A 16,241-nucleotide genomic window follows, 5' to 3' on the forward strand; every position below is an offset into this window, starting at 1 on the left:
CGTTTTGAAAGATGATTATCTGGTGGTAACATCATGTCTTTAACTTCTATCTTGAAATAAATTAATGACCGCCGTTTGGTTACTGCATGCTTGCTAATTGGTGTGACATTGTCCTCTTTTATTAGTATTCCCAAAGCGATTCTTTGCCTGAGAAAGAAAATGATTAGAGCGCTTTCCCTTCCCTACATCACTATTCAGTTTTACTGAGTAATTCATCATAATTTTAAACAGCAGGATTAATTGAAGGCTTGGCAGCTTTGAAGACATTTTGCGAAGAGAGCAAATTGACAATTGCCACCTGACAGGAGAAATCGTTTTCTGACATAGGCTGCATTTCTTTTGGCCATCTTGCAACAGTGTAATTGTGACGGAGCCGGGAGGCTTTGTGCTACCAAATTAGTTCCAGAATTTGGAAGAAAAGCTCTCAGGCAACAATTGTCGCAGCAGTGTTCAAAAATTGGAAACGTTATATAAATTCATGGCCAACATCTTCTCATATGAGCGTGATTGACAGAACACACAAGTGGCGCTCTAATAGTGATTGCAATTCCCACAGAAAATGCCAAGAAAAGAACCCCAAAAAATTTGAATGCATCAAAGCAATACCTCGATCTGATGTAAATATGGCACAGAGGTGGCGTTATGCAGTATAGGGGATGACATCGGAGCAATGTGATTGGAAGCTTGAGATCAACCTCAAGCTTCCAATCATTATCAATTGCAGATACTGCCTTGATCGGACCGACTACGTGGAAAATTCACTGATTCTCTTCAAAATGATGTTAATTGGATGGGAAACATCTGCGGCATTGCGAAATTGTGGTTAACCCGTCGGCCTGACAATTCTTGCTTTCATGCCAACGCTGTTCATTAATATCGCCGAGTGTTTAACATCGATAAAATGAGTATTGTCCCCATTCCTTGAATAAATCGAAGCAAGAAAGGAGGCAAATATGCTCCCTTATGCAAGGCTTCAATGCATGAGACGACATCAGTTCAATCCAAATGGTTTTCAAAGCAAGTCTAAATCTGTCAATAATACTTAGCATTATCTGATCAAAGGAGCATCTGGATTCTAGCCCAGCTGAATGACAGACTCACAATCACACCAAGTGGCCAAGTGAGAGTCTTCAGCAACCCTAAAAACATGCCTCGTTGTTTTTTTTTAAGGGGAATGTGTGTGAAAACCCACACAAATATGAGGAGGACATGCAGAGATTCGAAACCTGAACCTTACTGTAAGGCAGAGGTGCTAACTGCTAACACGCCATGCTGCGCTAAAGTATTTTTGTGGATGCAAAAGGCCGGATAAACCAGTGACCTGTTATTGCATGTTATGTCAGCAAAATCAAATGTGTCACACTGCAAAGACCTGACAGGTTTCAGTTGGGGGGGTTGGAGCGCAGCCGCGTGCAGAGATCATCGTCCCGCTCCGGAGCATCCAATCCCTTTGCACGGATTCCAGACAGTCAGTCCACAGAAGGTCACGGCACAGGTGCAAAGATGTATCAGCCTGTTTGACAAGCAGACTCCCTAAAGGGCAGAGTCTCATTAGCGAAATGACGTTCGACAGAATCACATTCGCAGCACGTTGGTCAAACCAGATCAAGAAAGTTTTAATCAGAAGGTTCATAAATAGTCCAACTGTACACATCATTGTAACTTCATACATTATTTCCCCCATCAGCTAGTATTAGTTTGGAGCTAGGTATAAAAGAAAATCAAGTATAAAACATTGTATTTGACCTTTTTACATTGTTGCAACAAAAGATGTGTGGATAGCTATTATCACAAACCTGAGCATTTGGTTGCACAGGCAAAACAGTTTTATTATACATTGGAAGCACTGTGCTAAAATATGCAAATCAAAGGTTTTGCAGCGTTTTTCTTGTTATACTACCAATGGCCATCGAGGGAATCGGAAGGCGAGCTGCCTTACTGGCTGTCAGCTAAATGACTGATCAACAGCCCTCCAGCTCCCCTATTCACAGACACAAGAGTCCTCGTCTGAACACTCCAATATATTCAGCCCGCTGGCCCCACACCATCGTCGTATGCAAAGTACGCTTTATCCTTTCCCATTTGCTGTTAAGTGACATGCGGCTCGGTTCTTTTACACCTCCGTGTTTTAAACAGGGGAAAAAAGAGGGATCTTGACTCGAGCCGCATGGCTCAGCGCACTGCCGACTAGATCTTTGGCTCTATAGAGCGGTATCAGCTCAGAGTGCGGCTCCTGTCGCCCCCTCACAGTCCCGCGGCTCATTCTTGCGACATCACAAGCAGAAGCCTTCTGATCATTACTTATTCACAGACAGCAGCAGGTTAATCTGGGGAAAAGAAAGAAAGACTTGTTTGTGGAGCTTATTTAAGGCGGGTGCGAGTCAACCTGCTCTCAGCACAAATGAGAGTTGCAGCTGCATTATTAAAAACATGTCTGGTGTGGCTTCTCTTTGGTTCACAGTGATGTGTACCTGCTCCATTGACGGACATGCGATGATTTGGAGGTCCTCCCCGCTGTATTCCTCCTGCAGCAAAGTGTGGAGCCGTTGGAATACCTGCTGGATATTATTCTGTAAAGAGAAAAACTCATCACAAGGGCTGGAAGAGTCATACAGACAAACCTATTAAGACGCCCGGGTACCAAACCTAGAAGAAGTGCATCTACAGCATAGCATAGGGATAAGACTCCTGATTTGAACACAAATGAGCAACCCCTCCATTTTGCAGACTGCTTATTTTTATTAGGGTTTTGGGTGTGCTGAGGCCTATCCTGGCAAACTTTTGGGCCAGAGGCATGGCGCACCCTGGACTGGTTATCAACCAATCACAGGGCACATAAAGAAAAAAAACCCATTCACGTTCATATTCTCGACTTTGGACAGTTAACTCATTCAATACCAGCCAATTCTGGACCAAGTCTGAAAAGACGTTTAAAAACGTCTTTGGGAGTCAATCACGCTAACATGCATGTTTTAGGATTGTGGGAGGAAGATGACATGCAAACGACGCCCGGCGGAAGAACCTGACGGATCTATGCAGTCTATTTGGGTCCCATGAGGTACATTGTTTATTAAAAAAAAAAAAAAAAAAAAAATGAAGGAGTTCTTGCTTGGCCGTAGAACAATTACACAATCTACACTAACCAGCCTCAACATTTAAAACACTTGTATCATAAAATCATATCCAACACAAGAGTTGGGTGTTATTAAATCATGCAAGGGGTTGGTCAGTGTGTGTTTGAAGACTGTTTGAGAGCTACTTTCTAATAATAACAAGACTGCGTAAACATGAATGAGAGATGACAATGCCCATGTCCCGATTTAACTTCAACCACTTTGGCTACCTTGTACCCAGTAAGTTACATTGATATTTTATGAATGGGACAGATGGCTGTCACTTTTTTGGATCGGACCTCAAAAAAAAAAAATAGAAAAAAAGTTGCTTTGACAGTGTGAAAAATGCTGGTTCTAAATGGACTAGAAATGTGTACCAACCACGCTGACCTTTAAACGCAGTTACCTAAGCTACATTGGGCCATGTATAATTTCATAAGAATATCGTCTCATTAATCATATTATGATTCCGCCAGTTAACTACACACCTGAAGAGCAATGCTCCCTCCATCTTTGCCAAACTCATTAGCGGCTCCTTTCACGACAGTATTTACAGCAGTGCGACTAATGTGATTAAGTGAAATATGCTAATGCTCCAGCACGGATGAGTTCGAGCTGACTCTATATCTCTGAATATAACATTCTTTTAAATGGCTGATGATCAAAGTTTAAAAAAAAAAAAAGAAGAAGAAGCAGCTCCTGCTGTTTTGAGGCACACACCCGCACAGGCTTGAAAAGGATGAACTCCGTGTCTCTGTTGGCCAAGTACAAGGACATGCTCTGCAGCGTGCTCGGCAGCTTGTTCTTCATCACCCGGTAGGTTGCACTCACTAGATCGTTGATCTTTGCTGAAAGGAGAAGGGAAAATAAAATAAGGAAGAGAATACAGACATAGCCTAGAGGGTGCTCGGTACAAGTTGAGACGATCCGCAGCGAGATGACAGTGGCCTTTTTCCCCAAGCCCCCGAACCTACCGGGCTGAGCCCACGGCTGCTTCGACAGTGTGTATGCGGGGCCACCCTGGATGGCCATGTTTTTCAGCTCTGCGACCTGTGTTCATAGTAAATAATAGTTAGTGACAGCCTTGGAGAGAATCAAAAGAACACAATCGTCTTCACCGAGTCAAATGGATTAACTCCAAAACAGAAACGATTTTGTTGGCTTGACAAATGAACAATTGGTGGTGTTTGCACAAAATAGAGGACAATGGAAATGAGTTGAGTGGGTGGAAAAGGAGGAGAAAAAAAAGGTGGGCCGCAAATGACTTGAAGAGAATTGTGTTGAAAGAAAATAGGGCAACATCACAAGTACACATCACAGCTGAAGGGAAGAAATTTGTCTGCAGTCGAGAGAGAAAAGGTGTCAGTCCAAATGGATTGCAATAAAGTTAAAAGCTGAGAGCTGAAGGTCAGGACGTGCCGTCTGCGCCTGAGGCCACGTCTGGCGGTTACCTTGGTGAGAAACTCCTCAAGGTTCCCCGTGAAGATCTGAGTCTGCTGCTGAATGAACTGCTCACAGCTGAACTTCAGGTGTCGGTCCACATCCTTCTTGGAGTCGATGTAGTGCTCCTTTATCTCGGGGGTTCCCTGCGGAGCAGAGAAAATGATGCTTTTAAGAGTGGGCTCCCTTGGCAGACAGTGAATGGCATGTTGAATTAAAGAAAGGACAAAAGGGGAGAATAAATAAAAACCTCCAACAGGAATTCGAGAATGGCGTTGTGACTGTTCAGCCGGAAGAATTTGGGAACAGCCTTCGGGTTCAGGATTTTGAAGGCAGCGTCTTGACAAAGAGCAGAGAAACCAGAAAAATCAGGCTGCAGCATTGGAGTGCCCTCTAGTGGCGCCAATCAAATATGACCTTGGATGAAGGTGGTGGGAGGGGCAAACGTGCCCCTGGGAGGCAGCAGTTAGCGTACATTAAGGTGTTAGATGACACTGTAATTTTTGAATTAATTGTTGCCACCGGTGCATGTGATAGGCACGAGTTGCTTAATGAGCATAGGAATGTAATGACGGGCTTTATGGAGCTGAAGACCAACGTTTAATTATCTTACCTCGCGTTTTCTTCAGGTCCAGCGAGATTTCCTTGATGGCAAAATCGGTGTGAAATGGAGCAATCTGTTCACGCATGATCAGCAGGTGCTTGATCAGGAAAAGCTGCCCGTCTATTTGTGTCTGCGGAAGATGGGCGACAGAAAGAGAGCACCGCCGCTAAAAATCCACGCTGCCAAACACACAAAAAAAAAAGCGTCGTCTGACTTTCCAGGCGGTCGAGAACAAGGAGAGCGCAAGCAGTCTCGGATATGATAAGGACATTTGGCTAATTAATAACTTCTGCATAACCAGAGCTGGAAAGCGATACGATTCAGTGGAGGTGGGGCGGCGGGGGGAGACATCTGAAGCCATTTATTGCTCAGCTCGTTATTAAAGATTGGGGGGATGAAAAAAAGAGGCACGGGGAGGACACTCGTCATCCGAAATTGATGTTGCCGCATTAATTCTAAATGCTAGGTTGAAACGGGCCAGTCAGCGTAGATATTAACAGCAAATTTGAAGGTGAGAGCGGCCCATAAATAAAAGGACGCTTCGCTGAACAGTCTGCGGAGCATAATAACGCCACCATTACAATAAACTTTAAATGACATCCCAGCTGCTTTAGTTAAGTACCCCATTGCCGCAGGAAGTTCCAACGAAATAGAATTAGGGAGGGGGACGGCATCCAAAAGACAGGCGCTATTTGCAGCTGTTTTTATAATAATACAAAAATGGGGGGGGGGGGGGGGTACAAAACTTCGCTTGAGCGAGTGAGTGTGCCAAACCTTGTTCTTGAGGATGCTATCAGAGGCACTCAGCAGGGACTGGATGCAGGCAGATAAGGCTTCTTGCGATAAACCCTGGAAGACGGCTCTCTGGAAAAGGCAATATAATGGAGATGGGAATTAGGAAGAAAAAACAAAAGATGAGGGGATTTCCTATCCACAGATTCCTAACTCTCACGTTTTCCCAGAGAGACACTGGAGGCGGGAAGCAGTACAATTGTCAACATTATGAATGCCCAATAGATTCTTCAGATTTAAAAACAAAAAATAACCCAACAAAAACAAGAAAAGGCCTTATCTGTGTGATTTAGTTTTCTCGCTCCACTGTGGATGTATTCTAATATAAATTGCAAAGCAACGAGGGGTGCACCGATCCTAATTTTCTGGCCAATAATGATTTTTACCGATCCCGATTTTTTTCATAATCAACATCATGTACCTTCACTGTTCCAATCTTGTTTCATTGTAAAACATTGAGCAGTACTTGGGAAACAATACGAGTGAGTTGTTTTAACACACATGAAGCAGTTCTCTCAATGAAAAAGGAAAGATTATCAGTCATTACACAGCAGAAGAGAACAGCGGCTGACTTTTTCAATCCTCTGCGGAGGGGGATGAGATTGGTGAAAGATCGGTTTTATTGCTTTATTGTTGTATATATGATAGTTGCTCCACGTACAGCACTTTGTATGCAGCGATGGCTGTTTGAAAGTGCTCTTTACATACAGTTCAGTTGAGTATTTGAAGGGATCGGCTGACCACCAATTTCCCAACACTTAATGTGACCAATCGGTTTTGGTTAGAGGCAGGCTGAAGATAACGGACCATTCACACTCACATTCACACCTACGGTCAATGTTGTCTTCAATAAAACTTTATACAGCAAACCGGAGCGAGAAATGAACCCCAAACCAACTGTGAGGTAGATGTGCTAACGACTGACCCAATTTGCTGATCCAGAGTTTATGGGACTCAGCATTATTTCATAATATTTTAAGACATCTTGGCATGAAACACTTTTTTTTTCTTTGCAATGAATTGGCTCAAGGCTCTAATATTGGAAAAATCTAATGGCAGACTTTTAATGAATCCACGGAATCCATGGTCAAATATTTCTTTTGTAGGAATTACTGTTAATAATTTCTGTGTGTGCACCAAGGGCGTGCTTTACTCAAGGCTTCCACGTGCACAAACGTGATTGCTAACACAAACAGATGTGGAGGCCACACCCAGGATCGCCTCTGCCCAACAGCAATAAAGATCGTCGCTCAGTTCATTTGAGCCTTCTGGGAAGACGACATGCAAATAGATTAACTGAGCACTCGTTGCTATGCATCTTTTGAAAACTGCATCCGAAAGACAGCTGCAAACCAGTGCAGCACAGGCAAAATGAAAAGTGGCAAGGAGAACCTCTTTGCTCGTGTAAACATTCTTGAAATGCCAGAAACAAACGTTTGAAATGCGCATGTAAACGTAAATTTATTGCAACATTTTTGTGGACTGAGCAATATCATTGTTGATCTCAAGAATGATCTCAAAATGAGGGGTCCAAGTACAGTACCACTAAAATGACCAACGTTAAAATACAGCAGTACCATAGGACTTGGTGTTGATGAAAATAGTCCGATTGTCAAACAAAACGTCCCATGTGGTTCAGAGTTCTATTCTGTCACTCTACAATATTTGCTTGTTGTGCCCACTAACGTTTACAAAGCCATCACTTCCAACTTCATTTTGCATTTCCAAATAACCCAGAGTGAAAATAATCCGTGCCACCAAAAGTATTAACCCCTCAGTTGCCACTTCTTATACATCTGTTACCAACTATGCACACCTGCTGTTTGGGATCTTTCGATCGCAATATTAGAGGATCAAGCGCTGACAGGCCCGTCAAATGACTGTGCAATCTTCTAGAGTGAACAAGCAATTTAGCGCCCACCATTTGCGTTCTTTGTAAATCAGGAACACAAGGATACATATGATAACATTGCAGCATTGCTATTCTAGTCGCCAGACCTTCTAGGAAATCGAAATCATCAGTATTATCGTGTACTCACATCTATACATCTGTACAACTTGGACAGGCACACCAGCGTCCGTCTGACCGTCGGATACCACATGCCGTGCAAATCAGCGGGAGAAACAGAAGCCTGCAGACGGGACGGCTCCGGTTTCCCTGCAAGTCCTTATGTAAACGTGGAAACAGGTCATACACGCGACTGCAACGTCAAAAAGTGTTGAATTAGTGCGTCAACACACACACACCAGCGTTACTGTTTTTTCTCCCATCCGAATCCTCCAGCTGAATGTCGGAAAACACGGCCTCTTGGGACATTTGCTTCAACTGCTCTTCCTTCAAACTCTGAGCGATTCTCTGGTGAGAAGGACACACTGGAGTGATGAGCTGCTAAATACTTTAGAAGTGTGGGGTGTTACAAGCACAATTTACAACCACAGAGTGATAGCTTCCTGTCTGGCCTCACCTCCATCATCTGCAGTTTTTCAGGATAGGCCAGATCCCCTGGGGCAGGCTTGTAGCCCGTGATGTCCGTCTGGATGTAAATGTGTGTCCTGTAGACGAGTCTCTCCTGCACATCCTCCAGCATCTGCTTGACCACGGCATCAAAAGCTCCCAGCTGGCCGGCTGTTTCACAACACATATGCAAGTGCTTCGAAAATTAGAATATTGTATTTTTTTTAAAAAATGATGTGTGTGTGTGTGTATATATTATATATATATATATATATATATATATATATTCCCCTCCCCCCAGTGGTTGAAGTCAAGAAGTGAAACTCGCACATTACCGTATATGGGTTCACTGCAGACAAAGTGAAATGTTTTTTAAAGATAAGAAAATGTTTATTTGTCTCACAATGGAGACACATTTTCTGATTGTATTTTTTTTAATAATTTTTATCGTTACAGTGGACACTAACAAATACCCCAAATTCTATTTGAGAAATTTAAATATTTATTTAAAAAAATCATTGATAACACTGGTAACAGCAAACTAGAATCAGATATGGCTTGGGTTAAATGTGTCCCTAAATGTATTTTTGACGCTGACTGAAAAAAATATCTTCATTTTTTCTACCACATCGGGTTTTTAAGATATTTTCATTTTTGTTTTTAGGGTGGACATATAAAGGCTTGCACAAGACGGATGCATTGTAATTTATCGCGGACGTTTCAGAGGAAAAAATTCAATTTTTAAAAAAATCACCTGTTGCTGAACCTAACCCTTCATTCATAAATATTACTAAATATATTCATCTAAAAAAAAGTTTACTTGCATCTCTGATTTGAAAAAATGAATACAAAATGTGTTGACCAGTGTCATTTGTTGTCTTTGACGCAGATAACAAAATTTGTCTAAACACTTCCATTATTACCTCAGTAAAGACAATATTTGCGCCACTGTGAAGCTGTTCCTAATGTTCTTGGGGCTTATGTGTTCATGAGCACAAGTGAGCGGCATTCGCGGTGCTCTGGGGAGGACAGAAGCTTCCACTCACCATTGTGGTGAACGTGGTCTTCCAGCATCTCGGTCTTGAGGATGCCACAGAGCTCCGACAGAGTTTCCAGGTGGATGACGTGGATGATCAGAGGGCGCAGGACGTCGTACAAAGATAAACACAGCCTCTCCAGCAGCTCTCTGCGTAACATTGAAACATCTAAGACCGAGTCTGAAATTACACCCTGAACTATTAAAATAAGACTTATTCACCCAAAATACATTTGACTCATGGCACTTTTTTTTAACTTGCCGGTTCTACGGTGGTCACGGTATTTCATGTATTTTTTTCCTTCTGACGGCACCACTAAAAAGAGTTGACTTCATGAATAAAGCTTGGTAGGCCGTGTTGGAGGAATGAGACAACTAAAACAGGCTTGATGGGGGCTCTTGAGGACTTGGGCACTACAGCTCTACACAAAGATCGGTTATTGCACTGTTTTCACTTTTCAAATTTCGGTTAAAAAATAAAAATTAAAACTGCTCCTAGATCCCAGTTTTGCATTTACGCTGTCTATTAGTCACAGTAGGCTAAATTGTTATCCTTTTGGGATATGTCACTCTCTTAACTGTGTGTCACCTTGAAATGACAAAATGATAATATGCTCTAACTTCAAGGAATGTGTGGTGACTGTGGTCTCTTTTTTTGGGGGGGGGGGGGTCATATATAAACAATTAGGTGCTGTAAAACAAGACTTAAAAAGTTGCCACCTGAAGAGATGATGAGCATTTTTGTGGGATCCCATCAATTATGTGGTGACCGTTTTTCACTCCACCACACAAACTCCAAACGTTAAATTGTGTCGTATAAAAAAATAAGCTATTGCTGTCACATTTGGCAATATCGTTGTACCTCAGGATTATTTTGACATTTCATGACAGAATAATCCTGAAAAAAATATAATCATAAAAAAACAAAAGAAAATGTCATCTTGTAGCATGATAAGGATCAGCGCAAAATGACATGATTAATACTGATTGCCGATCCTGAGATCAGATCTGTTCATCTCTAATTCCACGGTATTTGAAAGCACAACAAAGTTTGTGAGAAGAAATCTGGATAGAGGGGTGGCACTACTCACTCTAATTTAGGTGTGGGCATGGAGAAGAACTCATTGTAAAGCTGATTTTCATCCTGGCATACATGAACCATGAAGGCACAGCCACTGCGGACCTGCACAAAACGGAAAAGGCCTTTTTCAACCACACAACATTTATGCTGACATAAATGTCGGCAGGTTAAAACCATTTATCATGTGAGCCGATTCATCGAGACCCTGGGAAAAAAATATGCTCAGGTCTAAGCCTCGGCGCTTTCTCGTCTGATGTGAAATGTCACGCGGCTGCTATTAAGAAGGGCAGTTGTGCTTTGAGCTCGGTCGAGCCTCACCAGGGCGCAGTGGTCTTTGCCGTTTTGCTGGGTCAGATCTGTGATGGTGGAAGTAATGCTGGGAGTGAGGAGCTGCTCTCTCTGGTCCAGGTAACACTGGTGGATTTCATCCAAAAGGTGATGGTATCTGCAGGGAGAAGCAAAGAGTCCATTCAGAGTATGGGACTGACAGCACTGTGTGGGGAAATGTACATTTAAATATGGAGAGCACTCACTCTGGAATCTTGGCCGCCCGCTGTTCTATCTGTTCTATTAGCGACTGGAAGAAAAATAAAGGACACTTCTGCAAAGTGCTAGTATGCAATTATATAAAAAAATAACAATAATAATAATGGTCAAACTTACACGAACTTTGGGTGCAGCTGCTCTAAATCGAACATAGTAGAGTGTAAAGGCATTGTCGGCGTTTGCCATACTCATTGGATCCTGGAATATAAGCACAAAATTGTTCCATTATATAATGAAACACGATTAATTAGATCAACAATATACAACTACGGCTGTGTCATACCCTTTTTGTTAAAGCGCTTGAGAGGTTCTGCATTGTGTTTACAATGTGGACCTTCATGAAGTGCATGGCTTTGGAGAGACACTGCTTAAACTTGGCCAGGTAAACGGGGTAGTCTTTGAAATTAGGCTTAAAAAAAAAAATAAAAACACAGAAGTCAGCAGGAGTCTTCATTTCAAACACAACAAGAGGGAATCCATGTTTTTAACCTAAATTATGATCTCATCCATTTTTTTTTTTAAATGATGAGACAAGAGTCAAAGTACTTACATGTGAAGAAACGTAATCAATACAGTCGTCGAGTTTGGAGAGCATTGGTATAAAGCCTTCATTATTTACAGATAAGGAGGATGAGTTCAGTTTCTGGAAACACATACACAAAGAAATATGAGCATGTCCATTTACGGATACAAAGTACACTGAAATACGGCGAATAAAATCATATTTCAAGAAGAAGAAACAAAAGCTAACCGTGTTTATGTGCTCCAGCTCATTAAAATATGAGAGTTTCTGCTGTATGTTCTCCGCAAGGTCAACAAGCTCTGCCTGCAAGGAAGAAATACAAAACTAAACAGTTGAATCTCAAGTCGCCAGACTAGGCAAACATTACAGAAAAAGAGGGAAACTTTGGTCCTATTTCCCCATATAGTAACTTTATATTCAGTAACTAATTGTTGGTTAATCGACTTACTTGTTCTTTTAAAAGTTGTTCACAAGCCTCGTGTAACGTGCCGGTCTTGTTGGACACGAACAGGTACTGTTTCTGCAAGGAATCCAGCTGCTCCAGAGCAGCACTGACATCTTTCAGGATGGCATCACATTGGTTCTGGTAGCAGCTCAGATCATCTCGCGTCCGCCTGCAATTCAGAGAGAAACGTGAATCGAAATGGAATGTGGGAGGAAACTGGAGTACCTTTTATTCAGTTACCCCCTCTATCTGTATAGTCAACCCTTGTTTGCATTATTTTGGAATGAGTGATGCATATTAAAAAAAAACTTCTACATGTCTAAGACAAACATCAAACTAGAATGAAGCCCTTCATTCTTGCGGAATTGAGGTCTCCAACCATAACAATAAACATGCATGCACTATTGATAAATACTACTCCTGACTTGATGACTAAAACATGATAGCATGTGACGAGCATTGTGTATGGCAATACAGCACTAAATATTGACACACCTGTACTTTGCACTCTCGTCCTGATCCATGTTGGCTTGTAACTTGGCAAACCAGGTGAAAAACTGCAACAAACATCAGCGTTTAGTGATGCTTGCGCAACACGTAAGTCGTGGCGTGCAGTACATTTAAAATAGATATCAAGTCACCTGTTGTGCAGTTTCTATCCGGTCATTATCCATTTGGAGCATCTGGAAGCCTTTGAGGAGGACGTCCTCTGTTGATTGGGGCACGGTGGCAGTGAAAGGAAGGCAGCGAGATGAAAGGCTGCCCAGATCCTCAATGGGTAACTACACAGCATCATACTCTCAATAAATTTCTTTGAAACGGCATAAAAGGTTGAAGAGAAAAAAACCAATATCTTTGTAATTTAGTAACGTTAATATATTACTTTAAGAGGTAGTTTAGTGAACCTAAAAGTCATGACAAAGTCGGTTAGCATCAATGCTAGCGAGCTAGCTTCGGAGCTCACCTCAGAGGGGATAGCTGGCATTTCTGCAGCTGCTCGGATCTCCAGCACGGAGTCCGTCTGCTTGTCCGTGAGGGGAGCCATGGCGTCCGGGCGGCGGTCCCACAGTGACAGCTTCTCTCGGGTCTCCTTATCTGTCAAGTCGAGCAGGGACTGCTGCTCTGTAGACGCCATCGTCATTCGGCAGGGTAAACGTCAGCAACGTACACGGACGCTACTTCCTGTTCCGGGATGCTGGTAGGCAAGGCTCAGCGAAGGAATGGCGGGTGCGCCAATCACATTACAGCTGACGTTTCTTCATCGGTTGTGGCTCATAAATGATTTCTTTGTATTCATTTATAATGCAAAGTGAAAAAAAAGGTGATTTCTGAAAGTATACCTGTGGGGGTTTTCTCTGAATACTTCAACTTCCTCCTACATCCCAAAAACAGACTGTATGTTAGGCACTTTGTCGGTTCATTGAAGACTACATTTTCCAAAGGTTTGTGTGTGTTGTTTGTCTAGATGTGTCATGTGGCTGGCAACCCTAATGAAGATAAGCAGTACAGAAAAGGGATGGATGATTATTTTATTACTATATTTGTGTGTACCTTATCTGAACAACAGTATTAGGAAATCTGGAAATTCTTTGGAAGGAGTCCAAATGTTTTGGAATTTAGGTGGGGGTGGGCTGGACAAATAGTGTAGAGGATATGACTTGAATGAAATATGAAAACACACACACATGCAACCTCAAATCCTTTTTTTGCTATGCATATTTGACCAAGCGATGTGAGTTTATGATAAATTGCCAAAATAAATTTACATGAGGGCAGCCCGGTAGTCCAGTGGTTGGCACGTCGGCTTCACAGTGCAGAGGTACCGGCTTCGATTCCAGCTCCGGCCTCCCTGTGTGGAGTTTGCATGTTCTCCCCGGGCCTGCGTGGGTTTTCTCCGGGTGCTCCGGTTTCCTCCCACATTCCAAAAACATGCATGGCAGGCTGATTGGATGCTCTAAATTGTCCCTAGGTGTGAGTGTGGGCGTGGATGGTTGTTCGTCTCTGTGTGCCCTGCGATTGGCTGGCAACTGATTCAGGGTGTCCCCCGCCTACTGCCCGGAGACGGCTGGGATAGGCTCCAGCACCCCCCGCGACCCTAGTGAGGATCAAGCGGTTCGGAAAATGGATGGAAATTTACATGAAGGGTTGCCAATGTGTGTTATTTTTTTAAATCATTCTGCTTGTTGCAAACCTATTTCTATTTCAGCTATGTTTGCCTTTAACTGATTTGATCTCTACAACAACTATACTAGGGACAAAATAATGCAATGAAAAACAACACGAAAAAGTGGAGCATTGAGGCATATGTTTATGAAAGATTCTCTGCTGGGGGGTTTTGTGTGTGTGTTTATGTGAAAACAATTTTCTTTTTGAAGACGCAATTTGCCAATTCTTCATCAAGGATATTGCGTAATAGATGAGACGAGAAAGAAAAAGAAACAATATTACCAGAAACATTGTCTTCTTTTTTGAAATCACAAAATGTTTTTCTGTTGTATTATGTGTAATTTAGTTGAACTTGTATACGCTTTTTACACAGCTGCTGTTGACAAATTGAGTAATTGGGGGTGAGGATTCATCAGAGAATTTGCTATACGGGCTGTGAAAGTATGCAGGATTTCCACAATTGATCGATAATGGCCTGCAGCATTTGTTGATGGGTCTCCAAGCATGCGGGTGGTAACCTTTTAAGAGCCTGCCGGGGTCTCGTGGGGAGGTCACGTGGAGTTCAGTGTGTTTATCCGCTTTGGTGGAAAGGAATCACTGCGGAGTTCAAGCCGTGTTACACCAGCACAAAAAGACACGTCAGAGCACATCACATCAAGTTACACGCGCACACGCACACACACATACACACACATTTTTCTGTGTTTATTCCCTCCCCCCCTTTTGGACTGCAATGCAATGAATGTTTGTCTAAAATTTAATCTGAGATTATGTTTTAATTAGTGCAAAAGGGCCTGGAGACCGATCATATTAATAGTGCACCTCCCATCAAGACCCTCCGAAAAAAAGAGAATGCTGGATGTCTCCTTGTTAGCAAATTATACTGCCAAGATTGTCCAGAAAGTGTTTTTTTTTAATGAATTTAGGAAATGTATGAATTTAAATGAACTTTGATGAACTCCAATTAGGCCTCATCACAGTACAAAAACAACCCTTATTAATTAAAGTACTCAATGAGACAAGATTGAACACTGACACACTCATGCTAGTCTTATTGGACACGAGTACAACCTTTTCATACAACTGATCTTAATATATTTGGATGGGATTACATGGAACAGTCCTAAAATGGTTCAGGTTTCAATTGGAGGAAAGGAATTACCAGGTGACCATTGGAAGTTTAAAATCTGTTTGAATGGCCATGTGACATGTGGGGTTCTTCAAGGGTCAGTCCTTGGACCTCTTCTGTGCCAGACTGTGTATGTTACTTTGGGGTCAAATGCTTCAGAAAGCCCTCATGGCAATCACAGTTATGCAGATGACACACAGCGATATTTATCAACGTCCCCAAATGACAGCAGTTCAATTAACGTTCTGTGTCACCGTCGACAGGAAATTAACGACTGGATGAACAGAAATTTCCTTCAGCTAAATGAAAACAAAGCAGAGGTAATTGTTATCAGCATTGAAGAAAAGAAGATTGCTATTAGAAAACAGTTGGAGTGACTGTCTTTAGAAACCAAAGCCCAAGTCCAAAATCTTGGGGTGCTGATAGACTCAGATCTGACTTTCATCGCTTTTACCAGCTGAAAACCATATTAAGGCTGAAGGGTTGTATGCTTTCCAAGCAGACTAGGAGAAACAGGAGAAACCTATCCATGCTTTTATCTCCAGTAGACTTGCTTATTGTAATGGTCTACTTTTTGGACTCCCTCAAAAAAAAAAAAAAAACATCAACAGCTCATTCAGCATGTTTCAGCTCGTGTTCTGACCAGAACAAAGTGATCAGTTCAAATTACTCCAGTCCTAAAGTATTTACACTGGTTGATTTTACGCAGTATCACCAGTGGTTAACTTCTTTTTACATTTGTTTGTCAATGAAGAAAGTTAAAATGTCATGGAAAACATTGACAGTGCAGTTATTACAAGTGTTATGATGGCGATCGTTTATACCCTGGAGCAGATTGCTAGAGTAGGAAGTAGAAAAATGAGCAGATTTAAATGAAACTGGAAAATTAAACGAAAAATATCCCATACAAC

General features: G+C 42.1%; 1 protein-coding gene across 1 annotated transcript; it reads right to left on the reverse strand.

The window, feature by feature from the left end:
• Positions 1-1,591: 1,591 nt before the first annotated feature.
• Positions 1,592-13,185, reverse strand: cog3 (component of oligomeric golgi complex 3). The gene is made up of 23 exons (XM_086124481.1): positions 13,000-13,185; positions 12,677-12,817; positions 12,531-12,592; positions 12,039-12,204; positions 11,819-11,893; positions 11,618-11,710; positions 11,351-11,476; positions 11,185-11,265; positions 11,055-11,098; positions 10,840-10,966; positions 10,532-10,623; positions 9,451-9,590; positions 8,415-8,575; positions 8,197-8,305; positions 7,989-8,116; positions 5,932-6,021; positions 5,167-5,287; positions 4,804-4,892; positions 4,565-4,699; positions 4,088-4,163; positions 3,834-3,961; positions 2,472-2,570; positions 1,592-2,327 (listed from the first exon to the last, which is right to left on the reverse strand). Exons 1-23 carry the CDS (start codon positions 13,174-13,176, stop codon positions 2,298-2,300), a joined length of 2,490 nt encoding a protein of 829 aa, XP_085980607.1. The 5' UTR covers positions 13,177-13,185; the 3' UTR covers positions 1,592-2,297.
• Positions 13,186-16,241: the final 3,056 nt, after the last annotated feature.

Source organism: Hippocampus guttulatus, chromosome 11 (assembly GCF_054856545.1).
Source record: "Hippocampus guttulatus isolate MCC_2025c chromosome 11, RoL_Hgut_1.0, whole genome shotgun sequence".
NCBI lineage: Eukaryota > Metazoa > Chordata > Actinopteri > Syngnathiformes > Syngnathidae > Hippocampus > Hippocampus guttulatus.